General features: G+C 46.4%; 1 protein-coding gene and 1 long non-coding RNA gene across 2 annotated transcripts in view; one reads left to right on the forward strand and one right to left on the reverse strand.

The window, feature by feature from the left end:
• The window catches only part of LOC125281909 (neuroblastoma breakpoint family member 4-like), a 35,968-nt gene extending 24,192 nt beyond the window's left edge, over window positions 1-11,776 (forward strand). Inside the window, exons 14-20 of the mRNA XM_057309491.1 lie at window positions 440-491; window positions 1,272-1,444; window positions 2,497-2,548; window positions 3,323-3,513; window positions 5,797-6,036; window positions 8,254-8,468; window positions 10,562-11,776. Of these exons, the coding sequence (XP_057165474.1) occupies window positions 440-491; window positions 1,272-1,444; window positions 2,497-2,548; window positions 3,323-3,513; window positions 5,797-6,036; window positions 8,254-8,459 (914 nt within the window). The 3' untranslated portion in view covers window positions 8,460-8,468; window positions 10,562-11,776. The remainder of the gene's footprint in view (window positions 1-439; window positions 492-1,271; window positions 1,445-2,496; window positions 2,549-3,322; window positions 3,514-5,796; window positions 6,037-8,253; window positions 8,469-10,561) is intronic.
• Window positions 11,777-15,343: 3,567 nt separating this feature from the next.
• LOC125281904 (uncharacterized) lies at window positions 15,344-18,920 on the reverse strand. The gene is made up of 3 exons (XR_007188995.1): window positions 18,700-18,920; window positions 15,825-15,909; window positions 15,344-15,567 (listed from the first exon to the last, which is right to left on the reverse strand). It is a non-coding gene; the product is annotated as an uncharacterized LOC125281904 (long non-coding RNA).
• Window positions 18,921-19,898: the final 978 nt, after the last annotated feature.

Consider the following 19,898-nt stretch of genomic DNA (forward strand, 5'->3'; position numbering starts at 1 on the left):
GTAGCACCAAACACTCACTTTCATTTGAGGGTTTTTCTTTGCATTCCATTTGTTCACTCTCAGTGTATAAATTCCACTACGTCTTTAAGAAGCAGGCTCTCTGATGAGCAGAGGCTGAATTCTGCAGTAATCCTTTTAGAATGCATGGAGGTTGGCTCCCCAGATCTGTATGAAAAAGGTAAGTAAAGTGTTTGCACAGACTTTAACCAAGGGCAACCGTGATGATGATCTCCTAGAAAAAGGAAATTTTCCCCAATGCCTCAGGCCAGGAAATCAAGCCACTTATCATAAGACAATATCAGAAGCACCCTGAATATTCTTCTGACTAACCTGTTCTCACATTGAGCATATCTGAGTGCCTGGCTAGCATTAGACACTAGATTATTAATGTACCGAGCAGGATCTGCTTAATGACTGCCCTGTCTTTATGTATTTACAGAAAATCAGATCTCTCATAAGGAGGAAGAAGACCAAGACCCGATAGGCCCCAGGTAATTCTGAAGAATCCTGGGTTGTTATTTCAGTGGTTAAACTGCATTTCAAGGAAGAAACAGAAACTGCCAGACATGCCTGTTTTATCCGTTCTCCAATCACAAAGTACCTTTGTTTAACCATGAAGTGTGGCTTCACATGTTACATGGTTAAGTTCCATTTACTGACCCCTTCACTTCAATAACCTGCAGGGGGTGGAACTTCGTGAATTAGCAGTCACTGGGATTCTCTGCATTCACCTGTTCACTCCTTTTGGTAAAACGAGAGTGAGAGGCCTATCTGCCTCTCCCTGTTTGGTGTTACCACACCGAGGATATGTTATAGCCAAAGAATACCTAAAAAAAATTTCACGTCATGTCACAGGATGAGAAAGAGGCACCGACGACACAAGGTCTCTCCATGTTGATGTTGTCTTTTAAAGCCTGTGTTCACTTGGTCACCCAAGGTAGTATCAACAATATTTAAGCAAAAGTGTTGAAGCCACCTTTAGGATTCCCCATGTGCGCTGTGAGCTATGTGTTCCATTCCATAGTCGTTCAGTTTGTTGCTCAGAAGCTTAGCTCTGTGGCCACTATCCTGAGCACCTTTTGTTCTCTATCTGTCCCTACTGCCCCCACAGCAGCCACTCTCTGCCCCTGTAACAGGAGGATAGTTTTTGCTGTTAATCACGGCTGTGCCCCTTTGTTATGAGTATACTTCTCGGCCTCCCATCAAAACCAGTAGGATGCTGGGGTGTCTACTTTTCTTGTGTTAAACTTCAGATATCCCGACCCTCCCAGGCTCACCGCAGAGCTGCCAGAGGTGGAAGAGGATACCCCATGTGACTCTCTGGATGAATGCTATTTGACTTATTCGGCCCTTCCTGACCTGTCTGACTCCCTCGGGACTTGTAGGAAGGCTGACATCACCTCATTCGAAGATCTGGACATCTGTTCTGCTCTGGAAGTAGCTAGTGAGTCCTCCATTGTCAAGGTGATAAAGCTCCAACTGGACTCCCAAGCTGACCCCCTGTTTTTGGGATCCCAACCTCTGGTTGTGCAGAAATGTGTCATCGCTCTGTAGAAGCCCAGTAGACATAAGGATCTGAGTCAGGCTCTAGGATACACTTTTTAGCACAAACCTCAGGTGAGTCAGGCACCTGCCCTTTGTTCCTCATCTCAGGCCATGCTTATGGCTTCTGACAGAAGTTAGGACATTCGATTCAAGGCAGATTGACAGCTCACACTCACTTGTGCTCCACATGCAGAGGTCTCTGTCTTTGTTCCTGATTTCCATTAAATACTCTCTTCATCTGCAATGTTCTCATTTTCATAGCTGAATATTGTCTCTTGAATTTTTGTGCCTGTCCAAAGATGTTGGCAGCCTTACCTACATCTTTCGATTTGTTGTTTCCCTGCCTGACTGCTCTGACTCCCAGTGTCTGTGTCCTCTATGTTGGCTGTCTACACTGAGTTGTCATCAGAGTATCAGGTCATCAACACCTCTACCATCAGCTTGCTGTAGGTTTCCTTGAAGCACAGCTGATTCTGGCCTTTGCCCCTCCCATGCATGGCTCATATGTCTGTAAGCACAAAGAATTGTACACAAAAGGTTTCTTTTGACATGAGGGTTTGCAGATTCCATCCATCAGTCTGGTCTCTGTGTCTAAATTCCCTTAAACCATTTATCTCATGGCATAAGGTAATGAGAGAAGGTTGCACTAAGTTTTTAGAATGTAGGTAAGCTGTTCCCCAGAATCTGTGGCAAAACACACGTTTCACGCTGTACACAGACTCTTGAGATGTGGCTCTACCACAGCAGGGAGCTCATGCCCAATGGCTCAGGAAAGCAGACCAAGGCACATTCCCAAGACACTACCTGAGGCCTCCTGGATGGTTACTCTCACAATATCCTGCTGCCCCGCTAAGGGGCACACAGTCCATGTGCTAGTTGTATCGGATACTTAATTGGAATGTACACATGGTGTTGTTGAACGTGACTGGCCCTGTCTGTATTTATTTGTAGACAGTCATAATGATCTTGTGGAGGAAGAAGACCAAGGACGGATATGCCCCAGGTAACTCTGAAGAATCATGGGCTTTAATGCAGTGGTGATGTCTGGGGATCTTGGCTCTCGGAAAATCTAGAAAGTGCTAAATGTACCTATTTCACCCATTCAGACACCCATAAAATGGTCCGTTAGCAATGTTCTCTGTTTCACTGTGGTACGTGTATAGGACCCTTTCTTTCTGCGTCCCAAATTTGGAGGCTCAGGCCATTGACACAGGTATACTAACCAATCACAGGATTTCTTGCATTCTCACGGTCTCTCTTTCTATTGAGTCCAGCCTAAGATGCACATCTGTCTCTGCTCGTTTCACATTATGACGCTGGCAGGAATTCATGGCAAGAAAAGTGTGTAAAAAAATTCATATCTCAGTATTTAGACAAGTAGGCCTCGGACACACGAGCTTTCTAGGAATCTACAATGCTGCCAGTCTGGGGTTGTCTTGGTGCTTTCTGTAAATGTCAACAAAACGTATGCAAAAGTGTTGATGCTGGTTTTATTGTTTTCTGAGTGTGCTGTGTGTTGTGACTGCTGTGTGCTGGGGTGGTTCAGACTCCTTCCCTTTAGTCTCCCATTCTGGCCATGCTCTGGGCCCCTCCAGCTCTTGCTCCCTCCCTGCCTGCCTCATCTATCCCCGGTACATCCACACTCTGGCCCCAGATGGAGGCAGAAAGGTTCATGGGAAGAAGACTTCGCATTTCTTTTCTATGCCCAGTGCTTCCTCCCTGCCGCCCAAAGCAGCTGGGACTCCATGTTGACTCAACTTTCTTGTTAAATCTCCAGTCCTGCCTGTCACACGAGGCTCCACAGGGAGCTGCCCGTGACAGAAGAAAATGAAGACCCACAGGACTCCCTGGATGACTGTTATTTGACTTCTTCATTTGGCCATGACCCGCCAGACACCTGCAGACCTTACACAAGTGCTTCATTCACATTTGATAAGCAGGAAACCTTCTTGGGTCTGGATGTGGATGGTAAGTACTCCCATTGTGAGGGGCACAACATTCCTGGGTGGAGGGGAGTTCAGGAAGCCTGTCTTCTCTGTATCCAACAACCTAAATTGGCTGAGATGTGCATCCCTGCCAACAGATCCTGGAGACTCAAACTGGTTTGAACTCTGCTCTTGGATATCATTTCAAAAACACTGGGTTACCTGGGTGGCTCAGTTAGTTAAGCATCCAGCTCTTGATCTCCATTCAGGTCTTGATCACAGGGTTGTGAGTTCAAGGCCCACGTTGGGCTCCACACTGGGCGGGGAGTGTATAAAAAAAAGAAAAGGCATCATGTGGGTCAGACAATTTTCCTTTCCTTCTGTCCCAGACTTCCCTCTGCCACCAAGCCCCCTCCCAAGTGCAGGCCCTTGGTACCAAGTCAGTTTAGAGAGGAGAAATGCAGGGAAGAGAGCAAACCTTCAGCCACCACTATGTCAACTGTAGATATCTGGGTAACAGGACTCTTTCTTTTCTCTCCTTTTTCTTTCTTGCTTTCTTGCTTTCTTTCTTTTTTTGTAAGAACCGACTTCTGCTACTCATGAGATTCTATTGCCAGTTGTATATCTGTTGTAGTGTCCTGCAAACTCTCTGGCTCTCCACACAGATTTGCATGTGCTCCATATTTGCAGCATCTGTGATATTGTTGCTGAGATCAAAGTTTTGGCTTCTGGGGAGCCCAGAATGCTCAGCATTTAGATAGAAGATCCTGAGCACCCAGTCCTAGCTGGACCCCGTGGTTTCAGTGAAGCCGAAGCTCTAGCCCTGGTTTTCCATCCTCCACGGATGGTGTCCTTTCTACCCTGTGTGCAGCTTCAGTGATTTTTCTCCCCGTCAAGTGTTGCTCTCGGTAGCATAATGTCATGTAAAGGATCAATGGTCCGTGCACCTGCCGTGGGTATTGGCCTCATTCTGAAGCAAAGCAGAGTTGTTCCCTCTCCAGAATCTTCAGAAAAGTGCTGCCTGCTCAGCAAGACCCCCTTGGATCACACTCGCACAGGAGTGGAGGCTAACACCCAATTCTCATTTCTTCCCACTCAGGCTACAATTCGGACTTTGCTTCTGGGAGAAGCGTTTGCGTTGTTAGCCGACTTTCCTTGCTCATCAAATCACCTTGTAGGAGCAGCAAGGAGTCTATGATGTTCCTCACTGTGTCAATGTTGTCTAGTGAAATTGGCCATGAAACATTTTGTTCCTTCATCTTTTTGGTCAGTTAACAGTCTCTCCACCCTAGGGCCACCTTCTCCCCTGTTTCCCATTCCTCTCGGAGGGGCCAAGAAGTAAAGGCCTCCTCAGGATTACAGCAATTCAGGAAGCAGAAATGAAACACACAGTTACTTTGCTTCGTTTGTCCCCCACGTCCCTTTCCGTCCCCGCTCAGCAGCAGCGCTGTTGTGCTGGAGCCCCTCGTGTCCTCACAGGTCACTCTCCAGTCGGTGTGGCATCTCCTGTGAGAGCCAAGGGAACCGAGCCTCAGCAACGTCATGTCACTTGCCCAAGACCCCTGGCCAGTGGTTATGGGACCTCAGACCTCACCAGCTCAGACTGCCCACTACTCTCCACTCGGTCCTGTCAGGGCCTATGTGGGGATGGGGTTGGTCCTGTCCTCTCTGCTTTTGTACCAAATTATTTGAAACAGTTGTAAATGTAAACAAAAAAGTTGCAAGACTGCCCCCAGAGATCCCTGTGACCCTGCCACACATCTGCCAACTCCTACCCTGTCAGTCACTCTGTCCTGTGAGCAGAGCCAGTAGCTCTTCCAGCCCCTCTGAGAGATCAATGTCTCCATGAGGCTCCATACAAAAGCAATGAGAGCTGAGAGGTCCCGGGCCTTTTCTGTTGTCACGAGGGGTGCCCAGGAGGCTCTTCACTTGGCTGCCTGGCACCCCTGTAATGCTGCCCAGCTCCCACTGGCAACTCCTTCTCCCCATGCCCTGAGAACTCTCTAGGACCTACTCTCTCCAGGCTGTAGGAAGAAGGTTACGACTAACGGAATGATAGGAATGAACTCGTGTGCCCATGCCAAGGCCTGGTGGAGTGAAAGGGGTGATTTTCACCTCAGGGACTTTGCAGGCTGGGCACCTACCATTTCAGCATCCCTAGGCTCGGACACAACACTGACATCTCCTTCATACACATGGTGTCTACCTTTGTACCTGCTCGCAGGGTGGGGTCTCAGTCCGGAAGGGACATCAGACGTGGGTGTTCTGGGAGTGCTCAGCTAAGGAGCCCTGGGGTGGATCCCATTGAAATCTCTTCTTGCTTCAGCCCCGATGCAGGCTCCCCATCACCAGGGCCCATCGAGTGGAAATGTGAGTTTCCAAATGGCAAAGGTGCAAATGTCAGGAGCACAGACACAGCCAAGCACCCAGGTGGCCAATTCTCTGCGACAGCGGCTGGAACAGCAGTTGGATTGTGGTGACAACAGAGCCAGGCTCGGCCTCTCCTCTGCCATCGGGAGCCTGGACACCAAGATGGGTTCTGGGAACCAATGGCCGCTCTTCCAAGGTGAGAGGGACGGGGAGTAGGAAGTTCTGGTCCCTATGTTGGTTGTCACAGACTTGTAGCTGGAGGCAGCAACGGGGTGAGGTCGAACCCCATGATGCTCCAATCCAGCGAGGTCAGCAAGAGCCCGGTGTTTAGTATCAGCTCTGCCCCGGGTCCTGGGTTTGCAACTTCCTAGCTCTTTAAGTGGCCAACTTATTCATCCTCTTACCTAGTTTCCTCTCTGTCCCTTCATCGGAAAGCGCAAAACTAGTATCTCCATTCCATCGATATGGGAAAGAAGAAACGGCATAAATTCTGGGGGGCCTGATTCAACAGAAATTGCTTGACATCATCTATGAATTTGTCATGTCTAATTTGTGGGTCGCTGTGGGGCTTTAGCACTCGGCAAATGGTTTCGGGGCATTGTTTCATGGGGGGTGGGGCAGTTGTCAGCGGCTCCACATTCACTGGACCCCATCTTCCCTAGCTTTCTCAGAAAGGCTCCTGTGCCCAGTTTTCTCTCCTATGACATCTTCAAGGCAATCTTCCCTGTTCGGTGCTCACAGTCACAATGGTAATACTGGCCCCACAACACTGTCTCCCACTTATTTTTCTTTTTTCCCTTTTCTAAGGACATAAGTGGCCCCTTTCTTACATGAAGTGCACACGTCACTCTCTCCTCTGATTCTCCGTCTAGTTCATCATCTCCCCTCATCTCTGGGGCCTCGTCCCCAGCTTCGTCTTCATCAGGACCCACCTCTGCTCAGATTTCCTGAAGACTGAGCTTTCTGACCTTCCCCTGGGTCGTGCGTTCCTTAACCTCCTGCATTCAGTGCCCCTTCCTGGAGCCTGGGGTGGCCTGGGGCTCCTCTGTCAGAACTGCCTGAGAAATGAGGAGATGCAGTTCTCAGTTGGAGGTGACATAAGCAGCAGACTATGGCACCGGGGAGAGGCCCCAGAGAAAGAGCTCAGGGAGTGTTCGGGGAAGCACAGCCCCGACAAGGGCCTTAGAACTTGACGTACTTACTGTCTTCCCCCTCGAGCCTCTCTGTCACTTCTCCATGGCGCCCACTGTCGTGGCCCCGACTCACCCCGCTGGCTCAGTTCCTCTCTCTGTGACTCAACTTCCACAGAGGCCTGAGCAGGAAACCAGGCTCCATGCCGGGTTCTTTGTGCATTCTGGCTCTGAGAAAAAAAATGCCACAGACAGACTGCCTTGTCAACAACAGAAGTTGTGATCTCACAGTTCTGCAGGTGCGGTAGAACCACAATCAAACAGGTGCACATTTGGGGCCTGGTGACGCTGCCTTCCTGGTTCGGAGGTGGCTGCCTTCTTCCCTTGTCCTCCCAGGAGTGAGGGAGCTTTGTGGGGTCTCCTTTATAGGGCACGGATCCCTCCTAGGGGGGATGCCGACCAGATGCTCACCCCACAAAACCATCACATTGGGGATTGTGATTCACCTCTATGAACTGGGGGCGAATACAAACTGTCACGCCATGGCAGATGGTTTTACTCTGTTTTGTTCCCACCTGCTCCCCCTGTAATCCCTCCGTGGTGTTGAACAGGTTACCTGTTTCTTCCACCCCTTTTCTCATTGTCCTTGGATTTGTGTATTTTTTCCAATTTCAACTGACCAGAAGGGAGGTTAGAATATTAGGTTCCATGTCCCCCAGATCCCTATTTAATCATTTACTGAATTAGGTACATACGTACATACAGACACACACATTTGTATCTCAGGTCACATACACGATGTATAATCCGTGTGTGTATTATCCAGAGCGTACACGTATGAAGTGCACCACGTGTTGACACGTGTTGTGTCAACTCCCCAGCTTTCTCTTCCCTGGTTGCTCCCCAAAGGCTTCCCTTCAACTTTGACTTTAGCTGATGTCTACAGTCTCTTCTCACCAATAGCACAGCCTCTTTCCAGCCTGATTGCCCTGCCTTTGTCTTTTCTTCTCCGGAACTCTGTTTTTACCAATTCTGCTTCTCTGATTTCACTTTTGTCAACTGCAAGCACTTTGGCCTTCTGGCATTCTTATCCATGCAGGTAGTGTGAGAGAGATGAACAAAACAGGAAATAATCAAAGCGTGTCCATTGGCTTCCCCTCCCCTCTGAACACTCGGATGGCCTTGCTCCTTCTGTCCGATGTCGTCCTTTGACGTCAGTGTGGGTGGAGGATCAGAAAGATCATGAATAACAGCAGATCCTATTGATGTGCTTTTCCTTCCAGAGCTGGGTTTGGATGCTTCCCTCTGCGTGAAGAACCCTCCCAAGCTGGAGGGCGATGCCGCTGAGGCCTCGAGGGACAGCCAGTGTGAGTGTCAAGTCTTTGGCCACAGGAAAGCCCTCGGTGTCATGGAAGAGAAGATGCCCAAGAGAAAACTGCAGTTTGGCCGGTGGAGACTCGCATGCAGATTCCGTGGCCCTCTGGCTTAGGGAACGGAGGTAATCACGCCCCCTGTGACTCTTGGGGCACGGATTCCTATTGCTGTCCTTCAGATGATAGCTGCACCCCCCAACACACTCACACTGCCTTGTCTTCCTCGTTTGGTCACTCCCACAGCTGGTGCTACCTCTGTCTGGGCTTCCGTCTGTTTCCCTAGGGACTGCCACCCTGCCGGCCCTGGCATCTCCATTACCTGGTTGCATCTGAACTCTGCTGTGTTCCTGCTGGGGCCGTCCTGAGATCCCCTCTCCCCTCCACTCATGGCCACGGGGAAGCAGGCCCCATGGCCCTCCTCAGCAGAGCAGCATCAGTTACACATGTCGCCAAACACGTGAACTTTGCCGGAAATCACACACTTTCTCGGCTTCTTTGCCTTCCTTCCCTGCTTGCCCAACTCTGAGGCCTCATCCTCCCAGGAGCACTGTTTTAATGAGTCACTTGCAAAAGGACTCTCCTCCTGGGTCATTCAGGGAATCTGACCTAGGAGGACACGTAACCCTCAACTTCTCCATGTGAATAAGAAGTGCTAAAGCTGAGGAGAAAGAGCCCCCATGAGAAAAACTAAATGAGAACCTGTCACAGCTGGGAGTGCCACACCGGACTGCCTGGAGTTAGGTTTCTCCTCAGCCCCTATAATGTAGAAGGCACGTGTTGTGATGTGCACTGGGTGTTATACGTCACTGATAAATCATTGGACACAACCTCAAAAACTAATGATGTACCATACACTGGCTAACGAAACAGAATAATAAGTAAAAAAAGAAAATGAAAGAAAAAAAGAAAAAAAGACAAGAAAAAAATAAATATTACATAGATACCCAGAGTCCAAAACAGAATCTCTTCCCTGATCAAAGGTCAAAGAATTTAGTGCTCTACTCCTATGACAATGAAATCGACAGTTCACTAGTCACTGAGTGGATTTCACAGCCCCCTGCACGTTCACTGCAGACTGAAAAAAAAATATTTTAATCAAATTTTGTCCTTATACAACATCTCAGTAAAGAACCTTAGGTCTCATTCTCCTATGTTAACCCATTTGCAGGTCCTTCTGTATACCAGGGTAAACACTGAGAGACTCTTTCTTTAGGGAAACTTTAGAAAAGAAGGGATGAGAATCTAGAGAGCTAAAACGAATGCCTTTTCATTTTCTCTTCAGAGTTTGGTGAGTCTCTGCATTGAGAATAGTCCTAGAAATGCCCTAAGGGCTATCCTGTGTGAGATTACCTTCAGAGAATGTTGGCGTCCCTGAGTGAAAATGACTAGGGCCATGGTAACACCCCTGCTCTCTTTTTGTGAATTCCCCTTTGAGTTTCTCCTCCTTGAGTTCTTCCCTCTGCCCCTTTGGGCTTGTTCCTCTCCAGCCAAGTGACCAAGAATGTCTACTGCTTGCCCACACCTCCAGATCAGAGGTTTTCCTCTCCCTTCCCCCACATGTTTGCACAGGGCCTGAGCCAGGGTTTCAGGCCAGGGTTTTCAGACACAGGTCACATGGCTTTAGGGGGTCCTCATATGCACATGGCAGAAAGGAACTTGGAGATAGGCTGAGGCCCCTGTTGGCTCTGACATTCTAGGACTCATTCCATAGCCTGGCCTCCTCCTCAGAAGACGGGGACAAGGGTGAGAAGGGGGTGTGTTTGTCGGCCAAGGGTCCCCTCCTTCCTACAGCAGTCTGTTTCTGAACGTGTGTGCTGGGTGCTAGGTGCATCCCTCTCTGGGAGGTGTGAGAAAGCCATCACTTGGGATTCTGATGAAGGGGGCTCAAGAGTGAAGTGGCTACTGAGGAAGGGGTAGTTGGGATCTGGCCAAAGCTCACAGCAGCCTTGAGCTGGGATATCACCAGGCTCCCGCTGGGGGGTGGGGGAGCACAGGGGTCCCTGGATCCTGCAACACAGGCTGACGCTCAGTTTAGTGAGGTATTACTTCTGACCTGTGGCTCTCACTCTCCCCCTCAGGCTGCCTGCGGCTCCCCCCTTTAGGCTCCTTCTGGACAGGGGTTCAGCTTGCTCCTGACATCTGTCACCAGGTAGCCACCCCTCCAGGCTCAGCCATCTGACCAAGACTCACATTTGATTTCTCTCTCTTTCTCTCTCAGATACCAAGTACTTCAGAAACTAAGAGATTCCTCATGTGAAGAAAACCCCATCATAAACCCCATCACAAAACCCCATCATTTTCCACTTGATGAAAAGAAATCTAGAACAGCAAATCAACTTAAAGCCCAAACACAGCACAGGTGGGATCCTTTGCTGAGAATCAACATCACAATCACAAGCCATTCTCTGTGATTTTGACTGCAAAAGACTGCTTTGATGAGAGAGATTCTAGCCTTCAGCTCCAGTTGTGAGAAATCCCTCAGGAGACCAATGCCTGACTAGATGACACAGTTTTGACAGACCTTAAGTCTTGCTGCTCTCAATTCCACCCTGCAGAGAACCTGAGTCAGGAGCACCATGGAAAAAGACCACAGGTCAAACTGGACATTCTGGGCCACCAGATGGGCTGCGCTAGGAGCAGACAGCATTAACTATGCGGTGTTCTTGCTGGAAAGGTTTAGCCTGAATTTGAGCATGAGGAAGTTACCAGACAACTTGAGAATGTAGATCATTGAACAAGATGACTGGACTTTCTTCAAACAGTCAGTGTCACCACATAGAAGAGACAACACAAGCGAGAAGAGATATTTTGGGTTCCAAAGGACTAAAAAGAATGTGTTCCTTTTTTTTTTTTTTTTTTTTTAGTCCTTTTGAACCCAAAACATCTCCTCACCGTTAGGTGGCTGTGTCTGCTGGTGCTGACATTTCCTTGTTTGTAGGGGACAGTCAGATGTCTTGGCTTAAGGGTCTACATCCTGAAGTTGTCTGATCATTTCCTCCTGACTAAATTCAGCCTAACCCTCTGGCCAGGACACTCCATAGTTAACGCTGTGTGTGTCCCAGCTCAGCCCACCCGGAGACCAAGAGGGTCCAAGTTTGCCCATCACCATTCTTGTGACAGCTTCATTGGTTACTTTGCTATGGAGGGCCTATCAGATCTGTTCATAGCAGGACACATGATTTTCTTCCTAAAATTAGCATTTTGGCAAGGGGTTCTCTGAGAATGTATGAAGATCTTCTTCTCTAAAGTCTTTTTCTAAAATTTTGCCATCTTTAATGATCCCTGTGGTGCATCATAACCGCATCTGTGTTTGTACATTGGAAGAATTCTATCTAACTTTATCCTTCCTATACAATGTGTATTTGCTGGCATTGTGCTGTGGAAAAGAATATTTCCTCCCCATTCTATATCATTAAAGTATTTGTTTTGACAATCATTGTGCACTTGTGAATTTTATTTAATTAATATGTTCAATTAGCCAATATATAGTACATCTTTAGTTTTTGATGTAGCGTTCAACAATTCGACTCGTGTATTTTTTGCATCTGGTGCTCTAATCCCTACTATCATGGTTGATTTGATGTATCAGGGTATACAGTAAAGTAAATCGTCTTGGTTCTCCTCGCCATATTTAACACTGAGTCTCCATCTCTTTTAGGCTATAGTTAACTTATGGGGGAGAAATTTCATCTGTTTGTCGTTCTGTGGTATTTGCTTTCTTTTCTTCTTATGTGTGCCTATATGTGAGTGTGGTGTTTAAGAAGGTTGTAGAGTTAGGGCTGAACATTGCACCAAAAGTTTTTGGACATCTTTGGTTCCGTATTAGCTTGTCAAACTTTTCACATTCAGTTTCTAAGTTGTAAGTGACCCCTCAACCTCAAACGTTTGACATTATTCTATTTTCTCTTTACCTCCATCTTAACCTGACTCTTCGTACACTATTGTTTCCACCCAGTGAAACAGATGCTGCTTATTCCTATTTTTCCCACCTGCTCCACTCCCAGATTTTTGTTTTACATCTACAATTGAGTCTATTCAACAGTGACCAGCTGTTCGAAAGCCAAAATTTCCCAGTCATCTCTCGTTGGGTGAAGTTCACCTTCAAAGACTCCTAGTGATGGAATCAGGACTCCCTGAGTGTTGTGTATTGAATACTCTTTTTCTACTACCTGCACACACGGACATCGTGGCTGAATAGAAAGTACTTGCACAATGAGTTTTTACTGAGACTCCGTGCTGGGTGTGGAGCCTGCTTGAGATTCTGTCTCTCTCCCTCTGGCCCTCCCTGCCTCCCCCCTCCCCCCCCACCTTAAATAAGGGATGGGAAGGGGAAAAGGCAAATGAAACAGAAAAACAAAATAAAGGAAAAACAGGAAGATTCTAGCAATATATGGTGAAGACATCGGAGAAAAGGAAGAGAGATAATACAGCAAATGAAATTGATTCTTTAGGGCAGAAACAATTGGAAGTAAGAAGGTGAAGAGGGAGAAGAGATTAAGATGTGGAGACAAATTTGACTTGAAGAGAAAGTACAAAAGTCAAATAGACTGGCAGATATCGGTCTGGGGATGTTTTCAGTTGGCCACAGAGGCATCACGCTTGTATATTGTATGGATAATATTAAGCGAGCTTTTCATGTCACTCAACCCCTTGCCAAATTGCCATCTGAAAAAGTGACTCCAGTTCAATTATAAATACCTTGACCACCATGCCATATAAAGTAAGACATATTTTACCATGCTAGAGTTAAGAAACTGGTTTGGGGGCCTGGGTGGCTTCGTCAGTTAAGCACCCGACTCTTGATTTCGGCTCAGGTCATGATCTCAGTCGTGAGATTGAGCCCAGTGTGGGGCTCAGTGCAAAGTTTGAGAGTCTCTCTCTCCCCCTCTGCCCCTCTCCTGCTTGTGTGCACTGTCTAAATAAATAAATAAATAAATAAATAAATAAATAAATAAAATCTTAAAAAAAGAACTTAAAAAAAAACTGGTTTAAGGCTTAGTTGTGAGCAACCGATGGCAGTTTGCACCTGCCAAACTCCCAGTGACGCCCTTGCAAGTAGTGTGGGTAGGCAGTGAGGTTTGTTGGGCTGGGCATGCAGAGGCAGGTAGTAAGCCCTATAAAAGTGAGGACTGAAGAGCATATTTATATGCCTTTTGTTCGGCCATTTACATTAATATGGAAAGCGTGTTATTTGCACAGTTAGAACTTTAGAATGAAAGTACGTTGACTCTCGAGCTGGTTTTTCTTGGTTGTTTTCATCTTTTTTTTTTTCATCATTATTTTTTCTTTCATCTTTCTCAAAACTCAGTTTTCCCCATAGCAGAGTTGGGACTTATTATTGCAGAAGTCTGCTTGCTGAAGATTCTTAAAAACAAAACAAAACACTAAAGAACTTTTGAGCAAAAGTTTAAGAAGTTCTGCTACAGCCCATCCACTTGCTTGTGGGATTTATGTAGATATGTTTGTTTTTGTCCTTTTTGCTGCAATAGCAGTGTAGCCTTGCTAGAATTATACAGAACAGTATATTTATTTTCATCAGGTAAACAGCGTAGTGTAAAATGGACATTACTGGAAAAGGATAGCGATTTATATGAAACCACAACAGAGACAAACTACCGCCGTCACATGCAGCAGTGGTCTGTGGGGAACGTGGTGGGGAAGGCTGGAAAATACTGAACCCAGAGCCAGGAGACTTGGTTTCTAAATCCAGCTTGCCAGTCTGTAGCTGTAAGGCTTAAGGTTACCGAGGTACCATGTGCCTCAGTTTCCTATGGTTGGAAAGTGGGAATGAGACCGGCTTCACCCACTTCACGTGGACTATTTGAGGATAAAAGCAGGTAAAAATGCAATAACAGTCGTGAAGATTTTATGAGCCATGAAGGGATCTCTAAGTACCACAGTGTATCACTATTATCATGACTATTCTAACTGTTCAAGGAAAGCAGTGGTCATCAATGCAATTCTGCTCGTTCCTCTGGAAACTAACGACCTTCCTTTGTGATCATTTTATTACTGATGGGGCCGTTTTCTGCCTGGTCTGGTTGTGTGGCAGTATTCAGGTCCATTTCTCGGGCTATTTCTCGGGCTATGATTTCATGTTCCCAGAAGAGGGCAGCAAAACTCCAGTCTGAAGACTGCCACTTCCTCAAAGTGTCTAATGTAGTGTTTGGAAAACAACTATACTGAAAAGAGAAGAGCTTTTAAAAAATTATGGTCTTTATGTGACAGACAAGGCAAATCTCATTGCTATAAATAAATACCATAACAAAAATACACTCATTTAAAATAATTGTTTGCCTTTTCTTTGTCCTCTGAGGAAAATAATTTGGGCTATTTCCTTAATCTCAGTTTAATGATTTGACCTGTACAACCAAAAACCTCTGGCCATGTTTTTCCATTTAACCCCAGATTTTTAGATCTCACAAAGCACCAATTCTTAAATAATTTTCTTTAAGCATGAAGAAAGTAAGTTGTTCAGGGCTGATTCTTTCCATTTAAGATGACTGGTTAAGTCCAAAGAAAGATTCCCAACAGTGTCTAAAAACGTCTGCCATAACATGCGTCTGTGTCATTCAGAGCAAATGTCATCTGTATCTAATATTTCTTATTCAAATTTGTTTAAAAATATGCTTGTGCTTGTATACCTTGTAAGAACATCAGCAGCTAACATTTGAACTGTTCTTTTCAAAAATTTTTTACTTTAATTTTTTAAATTATGTTATGTTAGTCACCATATAGTACATCATTAGTTTTTGATGTAGTGTTCCATGATTCATTGTTTGCATTCTTTTTTTTTTTAGAGAGAGAGAGAGTGTGAGTGAGGGGAGGGATGGAGGGGAGGGAGAGAGAGAATCTCAAGCAGGCTCTATGCTCAGTGCAGAGCCCAACGTGGGGCTCGATCCCAGGACCCTGAGATCATGACCTGAGCTGAAATCAAGAGTTGAACGCTTAACCGACTGAGCCACCCAGGCAACTGTGAACTGTTCTTAAATAGCATGTAAGGTGCTTTTCTACATGTTATCATGTATGTTGATAGCCACTATCCCCATCTTACCGATAAATTTTCTCATCTGTGATTAGAATAGCTGTTCTTTGCTTGAAGAGAAAAGTGCAGGCGGGGGTCCCTTGTGGCAAGAGAGTCCTGAGGTGAGTATTTTCTCTCCCCTAATAGGTGGTACAAGAGGTGGTGCAATTCTGAATCTGATCCTTTTTCTGTGTGCTTTACTGTAATTAGAGATGGGGTAGAACGGCTTTCAGGTATAGTTTTTCAATCCCTTCTGCTTTTGTCAGCTCATTGCTAGCTCTGCTCTTTGAAAAAAAAAAACCTACTCTGTTTCCCACTCCACTCCCTCTACCACCTCCCTCAAGTCAGAGTCCTCGTCCCATCCCAGCTAAACCTCTTCCTGTTCCTAAGAATTGCCTCACATTCTTGGCTTAATGTAGACCAACACCCCTACACTGGCACCAGGGAGTGTACAGACCTCCTTTATTGGTTGAAAGTTCTTGTCTGGTGAGCATGGAGTAAGTCACCCACTTCCTGACTTCCAGCCCTGGCTGAATTTGCATCTGGAAAAGAAAATATTCCTTGGATTTGTGTTTGCTTGCTTATAAATATCCTTCACTTCACCCCTACCCTGGAAGGAGGAAGATTTTACCAAGTAGGTAAAGCGTGGAAGGGCATTTGAGGGAGAGGAAACAGTCGGCATGCCTTGCTATTTCTAATTCTTCACTTCTCCCTCTCTCACACACAGACTAATCTGGCACCGACTCCCACTGTACAGACGGGGATTTCATGAAGGACAGTAATGTCCCCCATTACTAAACCCGGTGGCTATATCAATCTTTGTCTTACCTGACACTGAGCAGAAATGGACACCATCAATCTCCTCGATAGACTCACCGTCTTCCTGTGGTTTCCACACACTGTTATTCCCCCCTACCTTCCTCATGGATCCTAGGCACCTTTGCAAGCTCTCTACCAACTCCTTAGGTGTTGGTGTTCCTCAGGACCCTGTCCTATGTCAGCCTGTCTTCCCTCTACACGTCATCTGAGAAATCTCCTCTCTTCCATGGCTTTATGAGAGTTATATGCCGCTGACTCCCAAATCTCATCTCCCCTGAACTCCACACTAATATAACAACTACCTTCTGGAACCTCTCTGATTGGATATTCCTAAGTCATATTAATCAACTCACTTTCTCAGACTATTCCTCTTCTGATGTTCCTTTTCCTAATATATGCCACAACATCCACCCAGTTGCCCTAGCTAGAAACCAGGGATTCATCTTTGATTTCTCTTTTGCTCACTCTCTCCATTCAATCAATAACCAAGTCCAGTAAAATCGACTTCTTTGAATCTACCCACTTATTCTCATCCTCACCTGGCCTAAGCAGTCACCTCTGGACTTTTGTAAGTCTTTGCTGGTTTCCTGCTTCTAGTTTTTCTCCCCTTGGATCATTTTTCACCAGCTACGAGAAAGGTTTTTTTTATAAATGCACTTCTGGTAAATTCACCTCCTCCATTTAAAATCATTTAGTTGCTTCCCACTATCCTTAGGCTAGAGTCCAAACGTCTTAGCATGGCTCATAAGCTCTCCACGATCAGTCACCTGCCTAGCTGCCATCAGCCTGCACTCCACTCATGCTGGCCTCCCGTGGTGCAAACACACGCTGCCTTCTCTTGCTTCTAGGCCTTCACAAACTCTTGTTCCTTTGCCTGGGCTTCAAACCTGTCTAATTTAAATTCTACCCCCAAATTGTCATTTATCTTATTCCTGAATCAGACCTGAATTTGGATACTTAATTTTAAATTATTTCTTGAATTAAAACCCCAGTTCACCTCATCTCACCTATAGATTTCTTATTTCTTTGAAAAATACCTCCAAAGGTATGTTCCAATGAAAATATATTTGAGCTGATTAACTTAGATCAGGATTGACTTTTACCATAGCTGAATGTGAGCTGGAACATATTTTTTAAATTACTGGAATGTTTTCTGGATTGTTATTCATCATGGCATTCTATCTTGGGAATTTTTTTCTTCATTTCCAGCTGGCTTACACCACTCTCCTTTCTCACCTCTCAGCCCTTTCTTCCCCTCGGGTTGCCCTACACTTGCCCCCCGGTGGACCCAGTTTGCATGCAGCGGTAGCTGCTGTGGGGCTGTGGTTAAATAGAACTGCTCAGACTGCAACAGGAAAGCACTGAATCGAAAGCAAAGGGAAGGAAGCACAAACCGATACCCACCACAAAGCTGCTGAGTGCCCAGCATGACCCAAGCCGCACCCTCTGATGAGGAGCCTTGTGGAGGAGGAAGAAGCCACAGCGTTTAATAAATCATCAGCACAGTCTGTCCTCCACTTCCCCTGAGCCAGCCTTCCTGGGTCACCCATGAGTGTCCCCAGGTCTGGCCTAAGTAGGTGGGTGATGACAGCAAAGCCACCAGAGAGGCAGAGGCTGGGGGAAAGTCCCTGAAATGAATGACTGTGGACCTTCCGTCTCAGACGCTCCACCTGGTCCAGCTCTGTGCATGTTTTGAAGGAGCTCTCTGTGTGGGATGGTCAGATGAAGGACCCCGTGGTCCCTAAAAGTCCTTTGGCTACCTGCCTGACAAGATGTTTCTCATGGTGGCCGAAACTGTTTTATTTTATAAGGAAAGATCAAGTCCCTATGAGCTACCATTTGAGAACTTGAAACTCACACTCACGTACACATGACTATTTGCAGACTCTTTGCTGACTTCAGGAGAGGGAGCAGGAGAAAGGAACGAGATGGCACATCAGAGAAATGTTCCACCTACTTTCTGAGTTTGCCCATCGCCTACCCTGGCTTTTCACACTTGTCCCCTTTGTTGTCAAAGGAGGTACTGATTGTTCAGCAGCCTGAATTATAGGGAAGCGGGTGGAAAGTGCAGGGAAGTGGGTAGTAGCTATGTTTAGATTTGAAACGCTGGTAAGTTTGGGAACTCCGTGGACTGCTAGAGCCTCATAGTGGCTCATTCCCTCTGGATCTGGGGAGGTGGGAGCCGGGCCCTGCTTCTGCAGCTGGAGAAGCAGAGCACTGAGAAGAGGCACAGCCATCTCAATCTGGAGGAAAGGCTGCTTTGCTTGGCTGAAAGTGGGCACTGCGTCTTCACAGAGTGCCAGACTCACACTTCACATAAGAGAACAGGAAATATGGTTCGTGCAGCTGGGAGGGGAGAGAGAACTCACTGTGTACCAAGGCTGTGAACTCACTCATGGCCTTCTTTCACCCCATTTTCCTCTCCTGTAAGTGACCAGGACTGACTCCTGGGAGCACTGGGGAGCAGGTGAAGCATGCCTTTGGGCAAACCCCCTTCCCTTCTGCTGGCTCACCTCTGCTGATAGGCTCCACTTTTGTGTTCTCTTCGTCCCAGAAAATCTTCCAAGATCTAGATCGTTAATGAAATTTCAATGGAGGAATGGTAGGTACTTTGATAGGAGGTGAGGTGAGGGAAAGAGTTCTTCTCTTACAAGGCCAGATCTAAAGTGGCAAAAACGTGGTCTCTGTTTTAGCAGTCCCAACAGCAGTGAGTTGGAATGGATCCTAATAAAGGAAAAAGGGAATGGAGTCTGTAGTCAGATGATTTTGCTTTGAGACGATCCTTGCCTCCCTCCCTCCCTCCTTCTTTCCTTTCTTCCTCCCTTTCAGAGAGGAAGGACGGGGAAGTAGCCAAGAATCGGAAGCTCCTTGAAGCTCAGAGGAATGCTACAAGCTTCCCAAGCCAGACTGCCTGCCCAGAGGTTGCCCACTGACTTGAGTGGTCAAGGACTCATTCTGTTAAACCCACAAGTTGTGTTTAATAACCAGGCATGTTCCAAGCTGTACAGAGAGGGCTGACCGTGCTCCCCAGGTGCTGTCAGCTTGTGACCTGCCCTGCCACACTACAGTACTTACACAGGGAAATGGACAAAATGAGTGCAAAGAAGGGGAGATGATGAGTGTGAGCTGCTTTTGAAAAAGCTTCCTCAGGAGGAGAGAGATGAGTTGGCTGGAGGGCACGTGAAGTAAAGAATGGATTTCATTTTTTTAGACCGAGAAAGGTTTAGGTATGTTTACATACTTGAGGAGAGATCTCACTTCATTCCTAAATTTTGATTCTCTCCCCTGGGGAGAAAAAAGAAGAGGTTTCTCTGAAGATTAAAATTAAATGAAAATCAAATGCACGGTGGTGGCATTTATACTGCAAAGCCCTTTACACATGCTAATTATTATAACTATCATCATCTAGCGTCTGTACAGATGAGTAAGCCCTGGTCACAGCTGTTCTGTCTTGGGCTTTTCTACCCTATGTGACGCACTGTGAGGAGGAGGTGGGCTCTTGAGTCGGCAAGGCCACGACCTGACAGGGACAGGCTAATAGTGGTGTGACCTGTATCTCGCCATGCTTTGAACTTTGGGGAGACAGTGTTTGCCTCCACGAGTGTGTGCATCTTACTAGATACAACAAGTTTCTTATTTTAAAATCCTCATTTAAAAAAATGGACACATTTCAGATCCAACAACTCTCTAAAAAGCTTTGATTTAGGGAAAA

Source organism: Ursus arctos, unplaced genomic scaffold, assembly GCF_023065955.2.
Source record: "Ursus arctos isolate Adak ecotype North America unplaced genomic scaffold, UrsArc2.0 scaffold_85, whole genome shotgun sequence".
Lineage (NCBI taxonomy): Eukaryota > Metazoa > Chordata > Mammalia > Carnivora > Ursidae > Ursus > Ursus arctos.